General features: G+C 49.3%; 2 protein-coding genes across 12 annotated transcripts in view; one reads left to right on the top strand and one right to left on the bottom strand.

Moving 5' to 3' along the window:
- The window catches only part of Shot (dystonin-like protein short stop), a 76,178-nt gene extending 62,671 nt beyond the window's left edge, over window positions 1–13,507 (top strand). For 9 of the 11 annotated variants that reach the window (XM_076909630.1, XM_076909628.1, XM_076909624.1 and 6 more), the window contains 14 exons: window positions 27–274; window positions 1,025–1,099; window positions 1,451–1,622; window positions 1,700–1,817; window positions 1,896–2,125; window positions 2,218–2,335; window positions 5,355–5,506; window positions 9,025–9,187; window positions 9,342–9,479; window positions 9,543–9,726; window positions 10,234–10,296; window positions 10,709–10,828; window positions 11,242–11,301; window positions 11,826–13,507. In XM_076909630.1, coding sequence (XP_076765745.1) covers window positions 27–274; window positions 1,025–1,099; window positions 1,451–1,622; window positions 1,700–1,817; window positions 1,896–2,125; window positions 2,218–2,335; window positions 5,355–5,506; window positions 9,025–9,187; window positions 9,342–9,479; window positions 9,543–9,726; window positions 10,234–10,296; window positions 10,709–10,828; window positions 11,242–11,301; window positions 11,826–11,988 — 2,004 coding nt within the window. In that variant the 3' untranslated portion in view covers window positions 11,989–13,507. The remainder of the gene's footprint in view (window positions 1–26; window positions 275–1,024; window positions 1,100–1,450; window positions 1,623–1,699; window positions 1,818–1,895; window positions 2,126–2,217; window positions 2,336–5,354; window positions 5,507–9,024; window positions 9,188–9,341; window positions 9,480–9,542; window positions 9,727–10,233; window positions 10,297–10,708; window positions 10,829–11,241; window positions 11,302–11,825) is intronic. The other 2 variants (XM_076909634.1, XM_076909623.1) reach the window with 1 other exon arrangement.
- Window positions 13,508–13,659: 152 nt separating this feature from the next.
- On the bottom strand, window positions 13,660–19,539 carry LOC143432753 (uncharacterized). The gene is made up of 9 exons (XM_076909635.1): window positions 18,945–19,539; window positions 18,015–18,399; window positions 17,011–17,177; window positions 15,691–16,936; window positions 15,467–15,588; window positions 15,115–15,399; window positions 14,507–15,044; window positions 14,178–14,434; window positions 13,660–14,105 (listed from the first exon to the last, which is right to left on the bottom strand). The coding sequence occupies exons 1-9, from the start codon at window positions 19,452–19,454 to the stop codon at window positions 13,959–13,961; spliced, it is 3,657 nt and encodes a 1,218-aa protein (XP_076765750.1). The 5' UTR covers window positions 19,455–19,539; the 3' UTR covers window positions 13,660–13,958.
- Between the last annotated feature and the right edge of the window lie 1,568 nt (window positions 19,540–21,107).

Below are 21,107 nucleotides of genomic sequence, written 5' to 3'. Positions count from 1 at the left end.
AACTGTTTCTTCTTCTTACCTTTCAGGACCTCGACAATCTTTTGGAGGAACTACTGTCGTGGTTGGAGGGTTTGGAGAATACTTTGAACGCTCTCGAGGCGGAACCACTGCCGGACGACAAAGCTACTCTGGAGATGCTCATCGCGGACCACAGAGAGTTCATGGAGAACACCAGTCGCAGACAGTTCGAGGTCGACCGCGTCTGCAGGGCGAGGCAGGTCAAGCCTGCGAAAGATACCAAGAAGATTTCGAAGGCTAAGTCACCCGCACCAACGTACGTTCACATTCTTTACCGTACCGTCTTTTCTCTGGTCCCAGTTTTTTTAGCGGGTTCAAACGTCAAGATCGCCGAGGATCGCGCTCTCGTCGAAAGTCATCGTTCGTTCGAGGTAGCCGAAGCAAACGATAATCGCCTACTCGCTTCTCGATTTTGATTTGTATAACTCTGTAACGTACACACACTCTCTCTCCTTTCTGTTCGTTTTCGTTTTGCGTGCGCTTTGTCGTTTCAAAGTTACACTTGCCCGTGCATGTGTTGCGTTTGGTATATTCTCTTCTATCAATCTGTGGTACAAGTACTCTTTTTTTTTTTTATACATTTTTTTCTACGTGAACGATTTTTGATAACGATCGAGTACGGACGTCTACGGAGGAGAGCTGGAACCGACAGGAAGACGTGTCGACGAGTAAAACCGTGTTGTCGAGGTTCGATCAGTTTTGTAGTAGCATGGTATGTGATAGCGTATCTTGAAATCTGAGGAAACGTGTAACACTCCGAAGCGCATCCGAGGCGTACACTCTACGAACATGAAGAAAGAACAGGCTTCGCTCTATTTAAACGTGGCGATTCTTTAAGTAATTAATTTACGATGCACCAGGCTTATTCTTTCTTCTTTCCTCTTTTCGTTTGTTTACCCGTCTTGTAAGAATCGGTCGCCGATATATGGGACTAAGCGATCGATGCACGAAGTCGCGAGTAACCGATAGAGAAGTGTCGAGTGATGTGACGCATGTTCCTGTTTAGCCGAGCCAGCCCAGGCCGTGACAGAACGCCCGATTCGTTGCCGCACATAGGCCCACGGTTCCCACCTAAAGGAAGGTTCGTCAATCACATCCCTACTTCGATTATTTCTAATCGTCCGTGCATTTGCTTTCAACCCCTAACACACACCTCAACTTGTCACTCTGTTTCTTTGCAGTTTGATCGGCGGTCGCGTCGATCCTTTCATGGATGAACGATTCTCTCTCTCGTTTCTCTCTTGCTATCTTTCTTCCTCTAGTCTTTCTATCATCTCGTTTGATCTATTAAGTTCTAGACAATCACTATATAGATTGATCGATCTTTTATTTCATCGCTCACAAGCTTCCTTCGCTTCTCATACCTTGTTTATACAATTCTCGACGATTACGAGGCACGGAAGTGCTGACGCAATTCTGTGTGCTTCCACAGCAAAGGCGCCGAGCCGGAGTTCCGTAGCCCGAGGGTGAAGCTCCTGTGGGACAGGTGGAGACACGTTTGGATGCTGGCGTGGGAACGTCAACGTCGCCTGCAGGATAAGTATAACTACATCCAGGAATTGGATCGCGTAGCGAACTTCAGCTGGGAGGACTGGCGCAAGAGGGTAAATGAACCAGAGATTTTGTTCTATCAATCATTTATTTTCCATAGAAATTAACCAGCCTTATCATTGCGTTGTAGTTCCTGAAATTCATGAATCACAAGAAGTCCAGGCTGACGGATCTCTTCAGGAAGATGGACAAGAACAACGACGGTCTGATTCCTCGCGAGGACTTCATTCAAGGAATCATGAACACCAGTAATTGATCCATTTTAAAAAGCAGCCTTGTCGCACGGTAATCTGAAACGATAATCTGAACTGTAATTGTCTTTACAGAATTCGAGACATCGCGATTGGAAATGGGTGCGGTCGCGGACCTGTTCGATCGCCATGGCGAAGGACTGATAGACTGGAAGGAGTTCATCGCGGCCTTGAGACCGGATTGGGAGGAACGCAGGACGTACAACGACACGGACAAGATCCACGATGAAGTGAAACGACTGGTGATGCTCTGTACCTGTCGCCAGAAATTCCGTGTTTTCCAAGTTGGCGAAGGAAAATACAGGGTACATTCTCAGGGATCATTTGTCTCCCATTTTTTAATCGAAGAGAGTAACATACAGATCGTTTAACGTGTGAGTATTTATCTGTTTTCTAGTTCGGAGACAGTCAAAAGTTACGACTGGTTCGAATTCTACGATCGACCGTGATGGTACGAGTCGGTGGTGGATGGGTAGCATTGGACGAATTTCTATTAAAAAATGATCCTTGCCGCGGTGAGTGTTTACCCCCATTTACTCTATCTTTTTATCTTTCTCTCTACTCCGTTACCGCCGTTACTATACCGTCGGAATCGATGAGTTCGGGTATCAGTCCAATTTTGAATGATTTTTTTTTTCTTTTTTTTTCAACGGATATGAATTTTTACAAATAGAACTTTCAAACTTCCCTTGGACCGTTCCGTCTCGTCCCTGTCTGCCTTTGAACGCGGCACGATTGATTACGGTTCTCGATTAAGAAGTTTCTCTCTCCCCCAAGACTCCTGTCTCCCATCCAAAGAGGCAGCTAAACGCGTTTATGTTTCTTTACCGATTAGTCGCGCGTGTGGGATTGAATTAATCTGATTTTGGTTTTCTACACGTTCGCTAACGTTGTAACGCTTTTTATATATCGTTAAGTTTTATGGTTTTCGTTTTACGAAGTAACAACCCCTAACTTACGAAGAAAAAACGGACTCTATTGCATCCCGCTGCCTTGGAATCGAACGTCGACTAGCGCGTTCGCGGCCCAAATGACTAAATGAACGAAACAAAACCCGCTAGATGTACTAAACAGAAACAAAGAATAATGTCATTCGTCAAGCTGTCTCACTAACGAACCCCCCCGTCAACTTCTTTCCGCGCGATCATTCATTTCTCTCTTCATTGTCTCGCATTTTTGTTGGCGCTATATGTATTTACCTACCATTTTACGTGTACGATCTCAGCTCCTGAGGTACAAAAGTGTGAGCGTGACTAATCATTAACCGACTCTGGACGAGTTTTGTTTTTTAACACCCGTGTACACGAGCAGAAGAGGAAAGCGTGCGCTCGTTACGCGCGATCTCCGCTTCGCGACCTCTGCCTTGCGTCTTGTTTGGCCAAGGTTCTCGTTCTCGGCTTGACTTACTAACCACCACGAACGAATCTCCGTTCCACGAATCTCATTTCGTTCTGTCTTATATTTTTTTGTTTTTTTTTTATCGTTACGCAATTTTTGCCAGTTAGCCGTTTCGTTGTTCGTTCAGTTTCGCAGAGCAAGTTCGTGGAACACGATCGTTCTGTTTTACCCACCATAACGATCACACAGTGTATATTGGGTAATCTAGGAGACTCGTATCGCTTGTCATTAGTATGTTACTAACGTCAACCGAATCATTCTCTGCCAACTGTCCCCTACCTCTCACCCTCTTTGATCAACGAATTAATCATGTTCTTCCATCTCTGTTCCATCTCATTTTTTTATCTTTTTTTTTTCTGTTTTCAATTCATTGCGCACCAACTATGTCGACTTGTCTCTCCGACATGAATACGTGTACAGTTTTAAATTGCGCATCGAGTTCATTCGATATTGCATGCATCCGTCTACTTTACATATGAAACAAAATAACAACGGACCAACTAAACGCCTCAAATCGTGATTAACTCGTCAAGTTTTTCTAATGCCGATACCGGACCCAAACAAACCGGAACAACACGAGGGTTGGTGTCCGCTCGGTGAGAATCTTTTTATATGGGAATAAATGACGGTTCGTGGCCCGTGCATCAGAGAGAAATGGCTCCTTTTCTCCGTGAAATTCCTTACTTTCATTTTGCCGATTCGCCGAACGAACCAGGCAATTCACGTCGAAAGAATAAGAATGTATTGGCCACGAAGTAAACGTTTTCGTATATCCTGCATGATACGTATCTTGTACGTGTACTTATGTACGTATTGCTTCCTCGCAACGAGTTCGAGTCTTGTGTACCTTAGTTCGTTGAATCGCGTCTGTTTGCCGTTTCGCAACAGTTTATCGTTTGTGTGTGTGTGTGTTGAGTAATTAAAAACGGCATGCAAGACAGTGTTCCGAGTTGAAGTTTGCTCTAACCGAGAATCTTGAACCGTGCTCGCGCGTGCACACGGTCAGATATCAATACAATCGTTCTTTTTACCTATCTCGATCATTTTCTTCCTCTCATCGGACGTATTACGTACCTCACAGACGACCAGAGCCTCCCTCATTTAGTGTAACGACGTTCTCCGTTTGTCGTCGTCGAAAGTCAACGCTTCTCGGCCCGGTTTTGCTCGCGATCTTTAATTAGGTTTCAGTCGACGGTAAATATAGACGCTCCGACGGTTTTCTACGCCCGCTGAAATTAATTAGCCGCGGGTTGACGCTCGACGTCGACGCGATTCGCATGCTCAGCCCACGGTGTCGCTCGATATCTTCCAACGGGGCGTAATTAACGGGGAACCGTAATTGGAAATAGAGGTCGAGTCAAAGCGGTTGAACGGTTGAGAAAGTGTTCCATCGACACCACTCATCCGGTCCTCGGAGAAAAAGGAAGAACACTAGCGATTTCCATTGTCAGATCCATTACTCCGTACACTTCGACTACTATGGGACGAATGTTTTTGTAATACACTGTATTTTTTTTCTTTTTTTGTTCCACCGTACACTATCGCACCATGATACATACCGCGTGCGCCGCTGCCATTGCCTGACAACTATTACTACCGCCTACTATCGCTACTACTAATTACCCTCGCTGCGTTAACTGCTACATCCCGACAAACCTCTTATACATTTCTCTACTTCTCTTTACTCTTCTCTATACTACAACTTTCACTCTGCACGACACCCTGGACCACCCGTTCTACGGTGTGATACCGACACAAACCGGTCCTGTCGATCTCGCTGTTGATTACGCGCGCATGATTAATCGTTAACGCCGCTGCAAATGCGTATCAAACCCCTTTACCCTGCGTATATCTCTTGACCGCTTCACGTATTTTGTATATCTTTGATCGCTCTTGAATTTGTACTGTTCTACTGTTCTCGGCTGCCCGTTAATTATCCGCTCTTTCTATCTCTCTCTCTCTCTTTCTCTCTATCTTCTCTCTCTTCTTTCATTCTGTATCTCTGTCTGTATGAAAAAAAAAACAAACGTTTTCTGTACTTTGGCCCCGCGCCCCCGCCCCCATCTATTTTTCAACCCCGCGATACGTGTCCTGTAACGCCTCCCTTCTAACTTGCGTGCACGCAACACACTGTAGCCAAGGGAAGAACGAATATCGAGCTGCGAGAGCAATTCATATTGGCGGACGGCGTCAGCCAGACAATGACGGCGTTCAGATCGAAGCCGAGCCCGACCTCGACGCTGCAGCGTACGCCAATCTCATCCGCGAATGCTGGACCCATCACTAAGGTAACGTGTGTGTGTCACCTATCTATCGTTCCCTCGACGGACCCCCTGTATCGCGATCCTCGCGCTTCCAAGGTGACGCCTCCACCGTGGACCCGGTTCGAGTCTTCATCCGTCGAGGCGCCACGGACTCGCGATTCAGGGGGAACCGCGTGGGAACCGTAAGGGTTCCTCCTTTCGAGTGGGTTCAACGGGGTTCCGAGCGCGCAAGTGGCGCACTCGACTTGCATATTTCGAACGATCGAACGCACGACGGGAATAAACGTGTCTAGTTTCCAAGTGGAGAACACTCGTGCGCTCTGATTCCTGGCGCCCGCGTGAACGAGGGCCCAAGTGCTCGTTCTATCTCTCTTTCTCTCCATCGAGTCGCGCGCTCGAGTCTCTACGATCCGAGGGTGATTCGAGAAAAAAAAAGCAAACGTACGCGAAACATGGACCGCTGGATCGTTCGTTGATCCGTTCAGCCGCCCGAAAGCCGATCGATGCTCCACGGGGAATGACGTCCTCGGAGTTTCCTTGGTTCGATATGTATGGATCGCAACGATCGCACGCATCGTAGATCCCTTTCTCTATCTCTCTCTTTCTCCTGGTAATCCCGCCGCACACCCTCTGTCGTCTTCTCTGTCTATGGACTTGTCTTGGCTTTCATCCGGCCCCTCTTTCTTTCTGGCCTTCGCCTAGCACGTTCGAACGACGGTTCCACGCCTGTTCCGCCTCTTTCGGTAAGTACCAGCCACCTGACGGAAGGAAATCAGGGATTGTTGTGTTCTTCACGTCCTATGGTATTTATTTGTTCCCTGTTTTTTTATTATTTTATCTTATTTATCCTCGCATGCTAGCATGCCAGCTTTCGAGAGGGTAGCAGTCATCGCACCTAAGCTACCTTGGCCAGAGCACCATATATATATATATAGAGAGAGTCGCTTTCAGTCATTCCTGTCCCCTCATTCGGCTCCACTCCGAGCTCCCTGTTGGTTTTCAGCCCACGAAAATCAAAGAAATCCAAAAAGAAAAGAGAATACGTTCCTAGCCACGCTGATGCGCCTTCGAAATCGGGATCCAACGGGTCGTACAAGTGAATCGAGACAGCCCCTGGCGTTTCACTTCGCCGAGGGGAATAGAGAGAGTACCTCACCTCAGGAGATGCGATTTCACGAGATTCTGTTTTTTCTTGTTCTTTTTTTTTGTAATTTTTTTTTCTTTTTTTATTTTACGGTTTCTCTCTTTCTCTCTGTATCTGTCTCTAATTAAGAACTCGTACGTCGTGCTCGACTCACGTCGCCGTGGTCTTCATCGACGTCGACGACCTGCTTGTCCACGCGACGCGGCGAACATGGAGTATTTCAATCGCGATCGATATTTGTAAAGAGAGTCGCGAATGGAAGCCTCCAATGTTCGTCCGATCCGAACGGGCAAGCGAGAGGAAACGGTGATTCCGGCATATTTTCTACCTACCGGGGTATTCCTAAACTTTTCGTTTATGGGTGTAGCGGAGGAGTTTATGAACCAGCTGACGCCGATTTTTGAGAGTTTGAGGCAAAAGGAGGACCTCCCGTGCTCGTATCCCCTCCACATGCACGCCCCCTCTTATTATTGGGTAAATAAGAATACTCTGTCTACTGTTTTTATTTCTGCTGTCGATGGTGTGTGACACACGATGTATAGTCGGTACAATGTTAAATTATTAACCGTATCAGTTTTAGTTCTACCTGTCGAATCTCTCGTCGTTTTCTGTATTGTTTGGTTTCCCTTTTTATTTATTTTTTTTTTTTTGCTGTACGTTTCTTTTCTCTTACCCCTTCGAGTGCGCTTATCACGTTCCCAGGCCATCGTGCGACGACCGATGGGAACGTTTTTTTGTTGTTCACGATCTCAACGCCCCACTAATACCACCGTACGTACCGATCACGCGATCCCGAGTGTTTTTTTTTTTTTTCTTATTTAGTTTCTTGTCATTTTTTGCGCTGCTGCTATCGGCTGCCCCCCTCAAGCATTCTTCGGATTCTCGTGACGATGCGCGCGTACACGAACGCTACGAGAAACACCCCTTCATCGACTTGTGGCATATATCGTAGCTTTGACGAGAATCGTCTGTGCATGCGGTAGAAAATGGTAGCATTAGAGACCTCGACGATTCATACTTTCCACGGTGAGAAATTTAGGCACGTCGAACCGCGAGGAGGATACTCGAAGAATGGCAGCGCATGACCCACCCCCTCGCTGGCCGCGACCATCTCATCGAACGCGCGAAAGCGTTTTCGTTTTCATTTCCGCAGTTAGCCTCGCGATCGCGCGATTTATTTGCCCGTTCCATTTCTCTCTTTCGTTTCCACGTTCGTCGATCTGATTTGCCATTACTGATTTCTCGATTGGATGCCTCTGAACGATCTCTCCCCCTTCCTTCTTGGAACGCGAAATCGGCCGGGAAATCGTCCAGTTCGTTCGGAACGATTGGTGCCCTCGACACTCGAGGCAAATGAGAGCGATAGAGAAAAGAGGGTGAAATGCTCTGCCGATCCCCCGGTTCAGGGGCGATCGTCGAGGGTGTCGAACGTTTTGGGACGGACGCGTCGTTTTGTTGCGGGTCGCGTTTCGCGGATACGGTCGACTATTCTATCGATATGTGCATAACGATCTCCTGTATTGCTGTATTGGTGCGTGCATAGTGGCGTTGATCGGAGATACTTCGAATCACCATAAGCTACTCTATCTGTCCCAACTTCCTCTGGTAAGTTTGCATGGATCTATTTCTCGATAGACGTAAAAGAATCTATCTCTAACGGGCTACCACGGTGGTCTCACTCTCTCTCTCTCTCTTTCTCTCTCTTCTCTGGTCTACTTTTTTTCGTTTTTTTTCCTTCCTTTGATTAGATCGATCGGTTTCTAGTTCGCATCGGTGGCGTTGAAAGGTTGTAAACGAACGACCGAGCAGCACCGCGGTATAATTTTTTGTTTTTATCTACGACGTATCGCTGGTGGAATCACGGGGTCGAAGGAAACGTTCCTTTTTATGAAGACAACGAGGGGTTATCGCTGTCGTTGACGTTTCTACATGGGAGCCGTGTCTTTTCTTTTAAGGATTGCTTCATCGATGGCTCGCAAGTGTTGTACATTCATCAGGAGTCGAATAACTTGCTGATAATCGTCGTAATTCTTCTGAGAAGACACGGCTTAAGCCCATAATCCTCGACGGTGATAAGGTCTCTAATCTTTACCGCGAAAGCTTCGATCAAATTTTTCGAGAGATAACCACTCTTCCAAACGAATATATCTCCTCTCTCGTATACATGTAAATTTATCTTTCGATCGTGATCAAACGAACTTCCTTCCGCCTGGTGATTCGGCGAAATCTCGCCCCAAACTAACAGTTTCCAACGATGTTCACTGTTTGCCTATCTGTTCGTTCGCCTCTCTGTTTCTACCGCGTGCTCGCCGTCCTCACGGACGGTGGGTCGCATCTTTTCGTTATTCGCCATTTACTCCGTGTTCGTTTACTCGAGTCAAGTTTTCTGCCCGCGTAGGTGAGAGAACGAAGCGCGCGAAGCGTCCCGATGGGACAGTCGCGGGCGTCGCGATCCTCGTTGAGCGCCGGCACGCCGGACAGCCTCAGCGACAACGAGAGTTCCTTCAAGCTTGGCTCCGCCAGGAAAACCAGCACCTCTTACAGAACCACCATGACCCCAGGTAAGAAAGTTTTGCAGCTCCTTTATCCCCCTTCAAACGGAAATTGTAACCCCGCTCAATTCCAGCCAAGTTCGCGTTTAATACCATAGAATACCTGGTGGAGTTCCCCAGATTTTTCATTAGTATAACGTTATTAATGGTAATTTTATCCCAGGCGGAAGTCGACCATCGAGTAGACCAGCGTCGAGACCGGCGTCCAGACCGACCAGCAGACCAGGAAGCAGACCAGCCTCCAGGCAAGGAAGCAAACCACCGAGTCGTTACGGTTCCACGCAGTCGTTGGATAGCACTGGTGAGTATCTGTTGGATACGATCTCGTCGAGGTGGGTTTAATGAGTAATCGTTCAAATCGCAGACGACTCGACGAACGTCAGCCGCATTCCGCGCAGAACAGCAGTGAGCACGACAGGGAACACGCCTACGTCCAGCAGACACAACAGCGTGTCAGGGAAGCGACTTGGAACGCCTGTGAACGGCTCGAGTTCACGACCACGAACACCCACTGGTCTGGTTAGTCCTGCCAGTGGTGTTCCGTCGAGGTTCGTATCGATATCTCGTGTCGCCACCACCCTCCGCCCCCGTGTGTTCATCCGAAAAACGGAGGAGACGTGGAAGCTACCTTCGAACGACTAACTCGCATCTTGTCGAATCTAGATGATTTTTGTCGCATCGTCAGTTCGTGGTAGAAAGAATTAACGTATACGACCGTGTTGTATCGTGATGTATCTCGCATCTCGTTACTCCTGCAAACTTGGAATGATGATCGGACGTGTACCTCTGTGCAAGATACGGTGTTTCACTTCCCCGGCATTTTGGTCACCTTCTCTGTTTTGTTTCTCTTTTCGTTTCCTTTATTTTCACGTATCTTTTTTCTTTTTTTTTTTTTCTTAAGATTGTTATCGTTATCGTCGCGATCGAGATACCCGCGGACGGTTCAGAGTAAGTCGAGCGCGATCTTTAGAGCCACCGCCTTATATTAACCATTGCGGTACCAACGTGTCAGTTAACGATGATTAACATAAATTTGGTTAATAACATTTTTTTAGGTTTGGCACAATCCATAGAGCTTCGAGCATTCCAACCCTGACTGGTGTCGGCACACCGATCAGGTAAACTGAATTAACCAATTATCGAATCCGAGCGTCAAAAAATTTGGTGATTGGCTTTAGCTTCACACACGTCACGTGCTCTGGCGCTGGCACTGTACAGGTCTTCAGTCATCATTATTCAGGCATCTAACCGCTCTTCCAAATTCATGGTTTCTCTATCATTCAGCCAATGCTCGTAGCAGCGGTGGAGGTGGATCTCATAATATCTTTTCTTTTTGTCGTTCGCGTTCCGTTTCATTTATTCAGTTTAATTAGTCGAGCTTTGGTTCACGAATTCTGTTCTTCTTTTTTTTTTTTTTATACGAGACAAAAGTTCGAACCAGTTAAAAAAAGCTGAAAGAGTCACGCGATAGGTATACACGATCCTCATGTCGATTGATTAAACTGATCAAATTGGATGGTGATGGTTTAGCCGCTCGAGGATCCCCGTGTACGTGGGCACGGATATAAAATCCCCACAATCGACGACCAGCAATATTTCCACTCATTCTACGCAAAGCAACCACTCGACGGTTTCTACCGATTCTACCGGGTATGACCGAACTCTTTCCCGCTCTTATTAACACCGATTGATTGCCCCGCCTTTTCTGTTCTTTCTGCACTGTGTTCTTTTTCTCTCATTTGCATGCGCCACTTACGTCATTGTATCTTTTCCGTTTCCGTCCTTTTGTGGTGTGCCTCGACGACGACCTTCTGTTATTTTTTCAACGCTTCCCTTATCGCTCCATTAATAGTTCCATTTGAAAGCGAAGCAACGCTTGATCGACGAAGCAGCTTACTCGATCGCGAACGCGTAAATTGACAACAGGCGTTCGCCATCGATGTTCGCGCGATTAGCACACAGTTTGGTTTGCAATCTCACCCCCATTAACGGCCGCGTTTAACCGTGCACCGCTTCTGACCTACTAATTAATCCTCTGTCGTGTCTGTTTCCCAACACTATAGGAGCAGCTCGATGTGTACAAACTCGGCAACTAACACCTCGTCGGCCGTTAAGCAAGCTAGGTAATCATCGTTTCGGTCTGATTCGGTTTACACGTATGATACTGTGGTTTGTCGCTTCTCTGTCGTATTGTGACCGCAAATGTACCCCGTGTGTCGGGAGCAGAGCCCTCGATACGCGCCCGATCGACGTGGATGGCGTATCAATTCGCGTGATCGGTCGTTTCAAACCGTTACCGATCGACGAACCGATCGTGTTCGATGTAGAGCCAGATTCCCTCGCGCAGAGATCGTTCGCGTCGTGTGTACGTGTCGATTTAACGGCGCCAACGTCAGTGGCGTGTTCAATTTTAGACATTGTAACACCCAATGGCTATTTCTTGAAACCGGTGCCAAGAAGCGCAGTTGCTTCTTACGCTGATAGAATGATCGATGGCGCCAATTATGTGGCGCCAATTAAATTGGCACGTATCCACATGGAAAAAGATCAGCACTGATCGAACGACGTCGATGGCGTCTCTGAACGTGGGAATCAATTTGAGATCGTGGAACCTTGGAATAATACGAGACGATGATTTATCCTTTAGAACAAGGACACCGTCCAGCGGATCGAGCACGCCACTGCCGCCATCGCTGAAGTTATCCAGGAAGCCTTCCGGCGCCTCAGACACGTCCGTGTCAACGACACCGGCCAGCCAAAGGAAGGGCAAACCGACGCCTATCGACCAACGCGCGCCATTCCGATTGTAGTAACCGGATGTGATCCGTGCAGTCACCGATGGGAGGCCAAACGTATCTCGAAGCCGTTGATCGTCGGCTATATCAAAAAATCGACGCTTAGGATATTCTAATAAATATATATATATATATATATAGAGAGAGAAGTAACGATTCGAAACGCGCGAGAGAACCACCCGAGAGGATTACCCTTGTCCGGTTGCTAGCTTCCGCTGCTTCGACTACTAAACGCGAAACGTCGATACCTTCTACTCTCGGGGACTTCACGAATCGATTGAAAGAGCTTAACACTATCAAGTATTTTGTAAAAAAAAAAAAAAAACAAAGGACAAGAAACAGGACAAAAATGATGGAAAGAAGGTGGAAAAGACGAGTTGAATGAGACTGCGAAGCGATTTGAGTAGAGAGAAAAAATAATAGCCGCGGGAAGGGGCGTCGGTTGTACGTAAAATGCAATTTAGATCGATCCTACGTACGAGCCCGACGTTCGATTCCGCGGACGAGCGTAACGATTAACTCTTTCGTACTAAGTTTTCTTTACCGAGAAGTAGCGATAACGATTATCATTAATGTAATTGTAATTTTACGTTATCCATAGGGACTAGGTTTCTACCGGTCGTAACACAGACACACGAGAAGTAACGTTTCACGTTTGTCGAGAAAGAGGAAGAAAGACACATTTCGTCCGCCGCGGTGTATGCGTGTTCGCGAATCAAACGGTGTACGCCTGATTATCAGTTCGATCGAGTTTGATTACTTTTATTTCTTCTTTTCTTTTTTCCTTTTAATTATTACAATATATACAGGTACTTCGTTTCTATCGTTTCTCTCTGTCTACCGTTTACGGATAGAGAAAAAGGGCCCTGCGGGAAGAGCAACGAGAGCGAACGATGGCGATCAATGGATAGTAGAGGACGATCTTTATGTATATATTGCTCGAGTCTCCGTGTCGGCCTCGCATACGGAAAACCTCTCCGCGAATAAGACAGTTTCCTAAATGATATTTAAAAGTAAAAAAAAAAAAGACACAAATTACGCTACACGCAACGATTGCCTTAGGTCTATCGCCGTTAAACCGCTTCTGCGCGAATCGTACCTGCCTACCGTGGCGAGCCGGCGCACGGACGAGAAACCGGAAGGGCCCTTGGGAAGAAGCGTCGGCCGAGCGAACGGAGAACACGTTTTAAAATGACGAGGTCGTAGCCGCTTTGTTCAAACGAAAACTAAATGATACTACGGCGAAACTCCCCTGTTTATACTTGTCGGGCTTTACAAACGATGTATCTATTTTGCGAATTTCCAAGCGTTTTTCTCCCCCCCCGCCCCCCACTTTTTCTTCTGCCCCCCTCCCCCAATGTTTTTTTTTACGTTCTAGGACGCGATAATTAACGCGCGAGATAGCACGATTCGTACGATGATGCGATTAATCTATTAACTATTCTTAAATGTTAATCTCTGTTGTCGCTTTACTTGAAGGTTCTGTATCGTCGCTACTAATTGCAGTGGAAAAATATACGCAAACGCACACGCATTTGACATCAAAAGAAAAAAAAGAGAAAAAAAAAATAGAAAAGAGAAAATTGAAATGCTACATGAAACGAATCTTCCCATCCAATCGAGCAGGAGAAGAGGAGAACGAAGACTCTCATGTAAAAAGTATCGTTTATTATATATATATATATATATATACATATATAATATAATCACTCTCGAATTCTTCATTCGCGGAACAATCGTATTTACAAATCAGACGCAAAACTTAACAAGAAGCTTATATATATATACAATAACGTAACAGATTCAATATCTACGCGATAGCAATCGTTGGTATCCCGTTTAGATCCGAGGGAAATTAGTGCCGTAAAGTGTTTGGGACGGACCGAACGGACGATCGACCCGTGGAACTGTCTTCGCACGTGGCGAGCCAGAGTTGTCCTCGCTCGAAGACCATTTTTTATTCCGATTTCGTTGTGACGATCGAGTTATTTGCGTGAGAGTTTCTGAAGCCGTGCTTTCAGTCCCGTGGCGTTCAGTTTCAGCTTCTCCACGTTCTTTTTGCTCTCGTACTTCTTCCTCATCTCTTCCATTCGTTCCTTTCTTATTCGTTGCTGCTCCTTTTTCCAGATATCCTGCGGAATTCAACGCATTAGTTTCAAGATTAGAAAAGAAAAAAAGGAAAGAAGAGACATCACGAGCGATACCTTGAAGTCCTGACAGAAACCAAGCCAAAGGATGAAAAACGCGTTCGGATCAGCCGCGTCCAAGTTCTTCGCCCCTTTGGGCGTGTACTGATAGAACTGCATCACAGCCTTGAACTTGTTTTTCGCCTCGAGCAACGCCTCCTGCTCGTTCGCCAACTCCGTAGCCGCCTCGCTGAAGAACGAATCCATTTTCTCTTTGAACGGCTTCGACGATTTGGGATCGGCCGCCACGACGAGGTTACACTTGTCTATGCAAGCTGTACATATAAGAAAAAATGAAGCATATAAACTTCAGAACAGCGTTAGGTCGTTTCAGACGCGTTTATTACCTTGAAGATTCTTCTTCAACCTGTCCAGCTCACCGGAGAGATTCTCGAAGTTAATCGTCGAAGCCGCCTCGATGTCTGCCGGTTCCGGAATCGGCAATGGCAGAGGCTCCTCGAAGTTATGATCCTTTTCTTGAGCTAATCTCGCTCTGACGACGTAGTGAAGCAACGTGATCCCAGGCACATTCGACTTGACATCCTTCAGTTTCCCGAGAATCTCCAAACCGAAACCATCCGCCTGCCCTCGTGTCCTGTTACCGCCGTTCATGTAGTTACCAAGCGTCAGGATCAGCGCTATGACCTTCTTCAGGGAAGTGGAGTTTCGTAGGAAGTCGCAGGTGGTCCGCAGATTCGTCAGTTTGGACGAGACCGAGGAGATCGCGTCTTGGAACTCGGCTTGAAACATGAGACAGGCTATCCGTTCTGAGAAGTGATTTATGCTGGACAGTTTCTTGAGGAAAACCTCTGGTCGGTCCAACGGGACCTCCGGGTTGCTTTCCTCGAAGGCCTTTATGTCCTCCAATTCTTTCTGCGTTGGTCTCTACGGAATATTCAACTGTAGACACGTTGGTTTGTTTCATACGACGCGAGGTCTATCTGTAATTTCTTACGATCTCGTAAATCTGCTGCAGAGCCTCCAGGTTAACCACGCTGGTGTCCAGATTGTACACAGCGTTCTCGACCTCGCAGAAATCCACGTGCAAGCTCTTCTCCAGAATACCGACGGTCTTGGATCGCTTCGAGTCGAGGATCTTGGCTGGCTGTACTTTAGACGGTTTCGAAGCCTCGTCCGCCTTTTTTACCGGCTTTCGCGCGGTCACTTGACGGGAGAACAGACCGGTGAACTCTTTCATGTCCAGGTTTTTCTCTTCCTCTAGTTCCGCCCACAGTGGAACCTATCGAAATAAAAAATCGTATCCCATTGGTCTCGGGTTTCTTCTTCTCTTCACGTCTGAAAGCTACCTGTACGGCGGAGTCCGTAGCAGTGACGGAACCACGATCTGTCGGTACCACCGGTACTAAAATCCTGGTCCAATAGAGCGGTTTCATAGGCACCTCTGGACAGAGCGGCTCCTTCCGTATACCTAAACGAGGGGAGGGACGAACGTATCGTTTACTTCTCGATTCTCACGATTCATCGAGCCACAAGAAATAAAGATATCGAGACGAGAGGGACCTTTACTCACACGCTCTGCTAGCTGGGTTCCAACCTCCAACCGGAGGTACTGGTAGAGGACAAGGCCCTGGCGGTGGTCCTGGGTTTCCTGCTGGCAGAGATCCTGGTGGTGGCGGTGGTGGAGGCGGACCACCGGGTATTCTCATGGACGGTGGAGACGGCGGTGGTGGTGGTCCACCGAGAGTACCTCCTACAGGCGGTGGCGGTGGCGGAGGCGGCGGTACTCCGCTGATTAAAGGCGTCGAAGGTGGAGGCGGTGGTGGCGGGGGTGGTGGTGCACCCGAGACAGGACCGATCGAGGGTGCTGGAGGCGGAGGTGGAGGCGGCGGAGGTGGCACCGATGAGCGTTGATGGCCAGCGATGGGACACGTCGAGAATAACTGTTGCGGAAGTGGAGGCGGAGGAGGCGGTGGAGGTACGGAACTAAATTGCGAAGTTTGCGTTTGAAGCGGAGGCGGCGGAGGCGGCGCGGAAGATTCTGTAAACTTCCCAGCCGAGGGAGCTGGGGATGGCGGTGGAGGCGGTGGTGGTGGTGCCGGTGGCGCTCCTTGTATTTCACCGGTAAGCGGTTGTAAAATGGGTGGCGGAAGCGGGGGTGGCGGCGGAGGCGGTGGAACCGTTGGTAATGTATTCACGGTTCGTTGCGTGGGAAATGACTGTGTCGTAATGGAACAGGCTGGTAACGGAGGCGGGGGTGGTATGGAGAACGATGGCTGTGAAATTGAGACCGAATCGTTTAGGGAACGAGAGTCTAGAAACGGCGAGGGTGGCGGAGGAGGCGGTGGCGGGGGTGGAGGAGGAGCACTCGAGTACGCAGGCGGAGAAGGGACTTGTGGCAGTGACGGAACAGGTGTCGGCAGGGTCAACGATAGTCGCGTTCGAGACTGTGTCGCGTCGCTTCCGGCACCTCTCGCGTCCTTCGAGCCGGTTGCGGCTGACGCTGAGGAAGCGGCGCTCGAATACTCTTGAGAGGTTGCATCCTGAACGACGGACCTCTCCGGAAGTGAGTCAAGTGTCGCCAAACTTCTCTTCGAGGAGTCTTCGTATCTTCCTTCCGGCAGAGCTGTCGCTGGCGGAGATGTTTGCGTGGATTTACCTAGAGTCGTTTTGTCCACGCTTCTCGCGAGCTCTCGAAGCCGCTCGACTTCCCGCCTCAACGATTCCTTCTCTGAATCTCGACGCTCCTTCCCGGAAACTCCTTCGGAAGTTGCACCGACGGTTGCGGACGGCGCGTCTCTGCACTCTGACTGAACTTCCTGAAACAAGCGACGCGTACCATTGTCCGTACCCTAGGAGGACCCAAACGTTTCACTTTAGGCAGACGACTTACCGCGAACTCCTTGTGCGCGACGCCGTCTACCGTAATAGATCCAATAATGCCATCCGTCACGAGTCTGGAATAAATTCTGGACGCGAACTGCTCGACTTCAGCCTCCGTTAGTATCGACTTCAACTGTTCCGGCAGCGCCGCGATTAACGTGCCAACGATTCGCCGTTCTGAAAGATGAAACGATGCTCTTGAATACTCTCCCTCGTTCCTTCTCCATTTCGGGTGCTCTTCCATGCGCTCTCACCCGGTCGTTCGTTTCGAAATCAAGTAAAACTCGAGGGAACGAGAGAAACATCGAACCTGCGCAATTCTCACTGATCGAGACGGAGTTAACGAGTTGGTCTTTGGCTTCCACGCCGTTCGAGGCCGCGTCCGGCATTTGCGGCTCCTCTTATCTGTCTTCGACTGATCCCCGCTGTCACCAGATCGCACGATCGAAGGCATAACCGATTCTCGCGACGATTCGAAGCGTCTTCTGCACTGTCGCGCCGTAATTTCGGAATCACGCGACAAGCAGACGTCGACCGTCTCGTTAACCTCTGACAGCAACGAGATAATTGCCGATCGCGCGGCCATCGAGTCTCTCGTTAACGGAAACACGGCCGGCTCGCATCGAGACGCGAACGAGCTCGAGACCAGCCACGGTTCAAAGGAAACGCCAAGCAAAGCCTCGAATAGCCTCCGCATCGAAAGCCATGCTCAATGGAGGCGGATGAATATTTAACGACGCCCGCGAAACGGGAACGCAATCATCGCTCGACGATGAGACGAACTCGACTGCGGTAACACGAACGCCACACGTGGCGAAATCACGCCTCCTTGATAACTCTTATCAACGGTTCTTTATCAGTCATCTATTAATACCAACTTTGCGAATTTCCTGCTGATCTCCATAGAATGTTTCAAAAATAACAATACGATTGTACGGCGTACCGCGTGCTCTGCTTTGAAACATCCTGTGGCTTACCAGCCATGAGAGAGAGAGGGCAAAAGAGCGCGCTCACCGAAAAGCGGTGACTCGGAGGACCGTCGACGCTCGTGGTTCGTCGCAGCCGGAAACTTGGCTGGTGGTGCTTCCTCTTTCGCAGCGGCCAAATCGCCGGGGTCGGTGAACACGCTGTCGCTCGACGACTCTTGGCTAGGCGGCATCGAGATCTCCGTTACCACCATACACTTGTTGGCCAGACGCCACGAATCGGTGACCAGTAGCGCGGGTTCCAGCTTCTGATCTTGGCTGGGTACCGACACCGTGCACGATAACTCTTCCTTGCCCTTCGTCGCTGTCGACTCGACGTCCACGGAGCTCCCACATTCGTCTTTTCCATGTTTCTCGTGTTTTCCTGGCTCTTGCGGCTTCTTCTCGGGTGGCTCTTGGTCCGTTGGTGTGACCTGCGTGAAACGTAAATTAGCAGAAGTATTTTCGTAACCCCTTCCAAGGTCTCTCGAGATTCCAAGCCATTTGAGTATCGCGGTTAAGTAGGAGCTTATTGAGAGCATGAGAACGGCAGGGTTGAATAAGGCATCTGTTAATTGTATCCTTGATTACAGCCTCGTTATCGTTAGGAGGATAAGTGGAAAGGAACGTGTCGTTGAAATATGCGCCACTTCTGAACCACTTCAGCGTGGCGGCAGCATATTGCAGCTAGTTTCATAAACTACCTCAAACGTTCAAGCGTGCGACTTGCAACCAGTTTCACACGCTTTTCGCGACCAACTACGAAGTGACCCACAAAATGGCAATTCCAACGAAAGCTCTCAAAATTACAAAAACGATTCTAAATCCATCTACACTCAGAATCCACCGAGCAACGTCTAAGACTCCCTAGGGTGGAGTCTCCCAAGTAATCTCTCCATCGTGCTTCTCAAAACTACCCCAAAATAAACCCCTCGCAAAATACTGGCCCACCATTTTCACCCAGCCCCTCGAAACTGACCTTTCTCACCGCGGTCCCAGGCGGCTTAGGCGCTTTCCTCTTCTGCGTCTGCCTCTTCTCCGTCCCGAATCGCTGCGACTCGTCGAGGCTCTTGCCCAGGCTCTTCCTGCCAGGCGTGTCATCCGCGTCCCCGATCTCCCCGTCGTCCCCCGTGTCAGCCGCGTCGTCCAGCCCGTCCGCGATGGACCCAGGCGTGCTGGCTGCAGTCCCATCCCCGGCTCCCTTGCTCTTCCTCGCCTTCTTCTTCACGTCGCTCTGCAGGTTGCCCATGGCGGGGTCGCGCGGCGCCGGTTCCTGTGCCGCGGGACGATCTGCCTCGCGGCAGGTGGCGGCGGCGGTTGCTGCTCTGCCGGCTGGTGCAGCTGCTGCGGCTGCGGTGAACGCGACACCGACGTCCCCGACATAGAACGCTCTGAACGTGCTGAGACAGAACCGGGCGATGTCGCGCAGCTTTGGCCTGGTTGACCGCGGCGAGGCCGCGGCTGCGCCATCGAGGTTCCTCGCCTCCATCCGGAGGCGGACGTCGGTCGATAACGGGGGTCCTCCGCCGCCTCCGCGGCACAGTACCCGGTGTCCTCGAGCGCGGCTACGCGTTCACGCGATCCGCGCACTCGAGCAAGGATCTCTTAGATGCTCAGTGGCCATCGGAGACGTTGGGAACAGGAGTTGCAGCATTGTTCGTGGGCGCGTATAGAGTCTCGAGGATTTAAAATGGGACGTTCGAGTACTTGGGAGAGGCGTACACGTTGGCTGGTGATCCGGTTCGCGGTGTTAGCGCGTCGATGGTAACCAGATGTGTTTAGATGTTCGTTCTGCCGGGGATAAATACGATGGGTACGTTTGACTTTGAACGATACGAAACTAAGCGGTGTGTAATCGGTGTTGATCGTCCGTGTGTACGTTAAACGGTGGTCATTGAAGCTTGGTTACTTAGTGATTATCAAGTTTAAGGAACAAAGTGTGCGTAGTGGTGATTGGTGATCTTTTTTTTCGCTAGAACTCGATTGGCTATAGTTTACCATGCGTCGTCGGTGATGCGGTGGAGCTTGGAGAACGATCGTCTACCGGTACCCACTGCCGTTGCTGTTGACACGAATCGATAAGCCGGTTCAAGGGGACGAGTATCTCTCAGAGCTGTGTGTACGCGGTAAGAAGTTTCAGTTCCCGTGTTCCTTCTCACCCGAGCAGACTCATCCGATCAGGATGTTGCATTTATCGTTCAAGGTCGAGCCGGCGCCAACTATCGATAGCGCCTCGTGGACGAGCGTGACGGTCGCGTGTTCGCGCAGCGAGCGGTTCGAGCGGCGCCACGCTGTCTCTGACGAGTCGTCGAGATCGCCAGATCCTACCGGATCTCATTCGTCCCGGTACGATGAACGGACTCTCGTCACAAACTTTCCCCTGGCTGCGGTCCCCGTCGACACGTCTCGCGATCGAGCATCGCGAACCGCGCCGCTGTTACTTGCGTGGACACGTTTCCTCCTCGAGCTATCGATTCTTTATTGGTCGCCACGGAGCAACGGGCCTCCTCGACGGCTGACGCGTTCGCGCGATGTCCTCGAGCGATTTTACTGTTCCCGATGCCTCTGTCGCGGGGACTCGTCTCGCGAACGCGGCGCAAACCCATCGAACGTACGGAAGATAAATCTCGCACGATCTCCGCGCGCGTTTCCGGCACTTGTTTGTGACAGTTACGTCAGAGGAACGCGGCGGAAGTGGAAGGAGATAGGAGAACGAGTAAAGGTCGTTCTAGCTGTACAATTATCGGCTCTGTCGCCACACGAATTTCTATAGAACCTTGGTCGCCGTGGCGAGGAACGGCAGGTTCACTCGATATAAACACTGGAACTGCCTCGCACGGCCGTTCGAACAGCGCAAGCTCGTGCAATCGTGATGAGAGGCGCGAGACGGGAGGTGTTCTCGAAGGATTATCGATGTGACTGTTCGTATTCATAGATATACCTCGATTTAGGTGAATTTCCGCGACCTTTGCCCCCTGTCGCTACTCTCGCAGCGATTTAGTTACCGACAGAGCGCGAGATCGATTGGTTGATCGATTTTTCTTTCTGTTGTAGACGCCTCAGCGGAGAGAAGATAGAGTGGGTGTTGAGAAGAGAGACGAGAGAATAGAGTGTATTATTTTACTTGTTTCAAGTAATTGGA

The sequence above is a fragment of the Xylocopa sonorina genome, chromosome 2 (genome assembly GCF_050948175.1).
Source record: "Xylocopa sonorina isolate GNS202 chromosome 2, iyXylSono1_principal, whole genome shotgun sequence".
NCBI classification, from domain to species: domain Eukaryota; kingdom Metazoa; phylum Arthropoda; class Insecta; order Hymenoptera; family Apidae; genus Xylocopa; species Xylocopa sonorina.
This window is presented reverse-complemented; position numbering and strand designations above follow the sequence as displayed.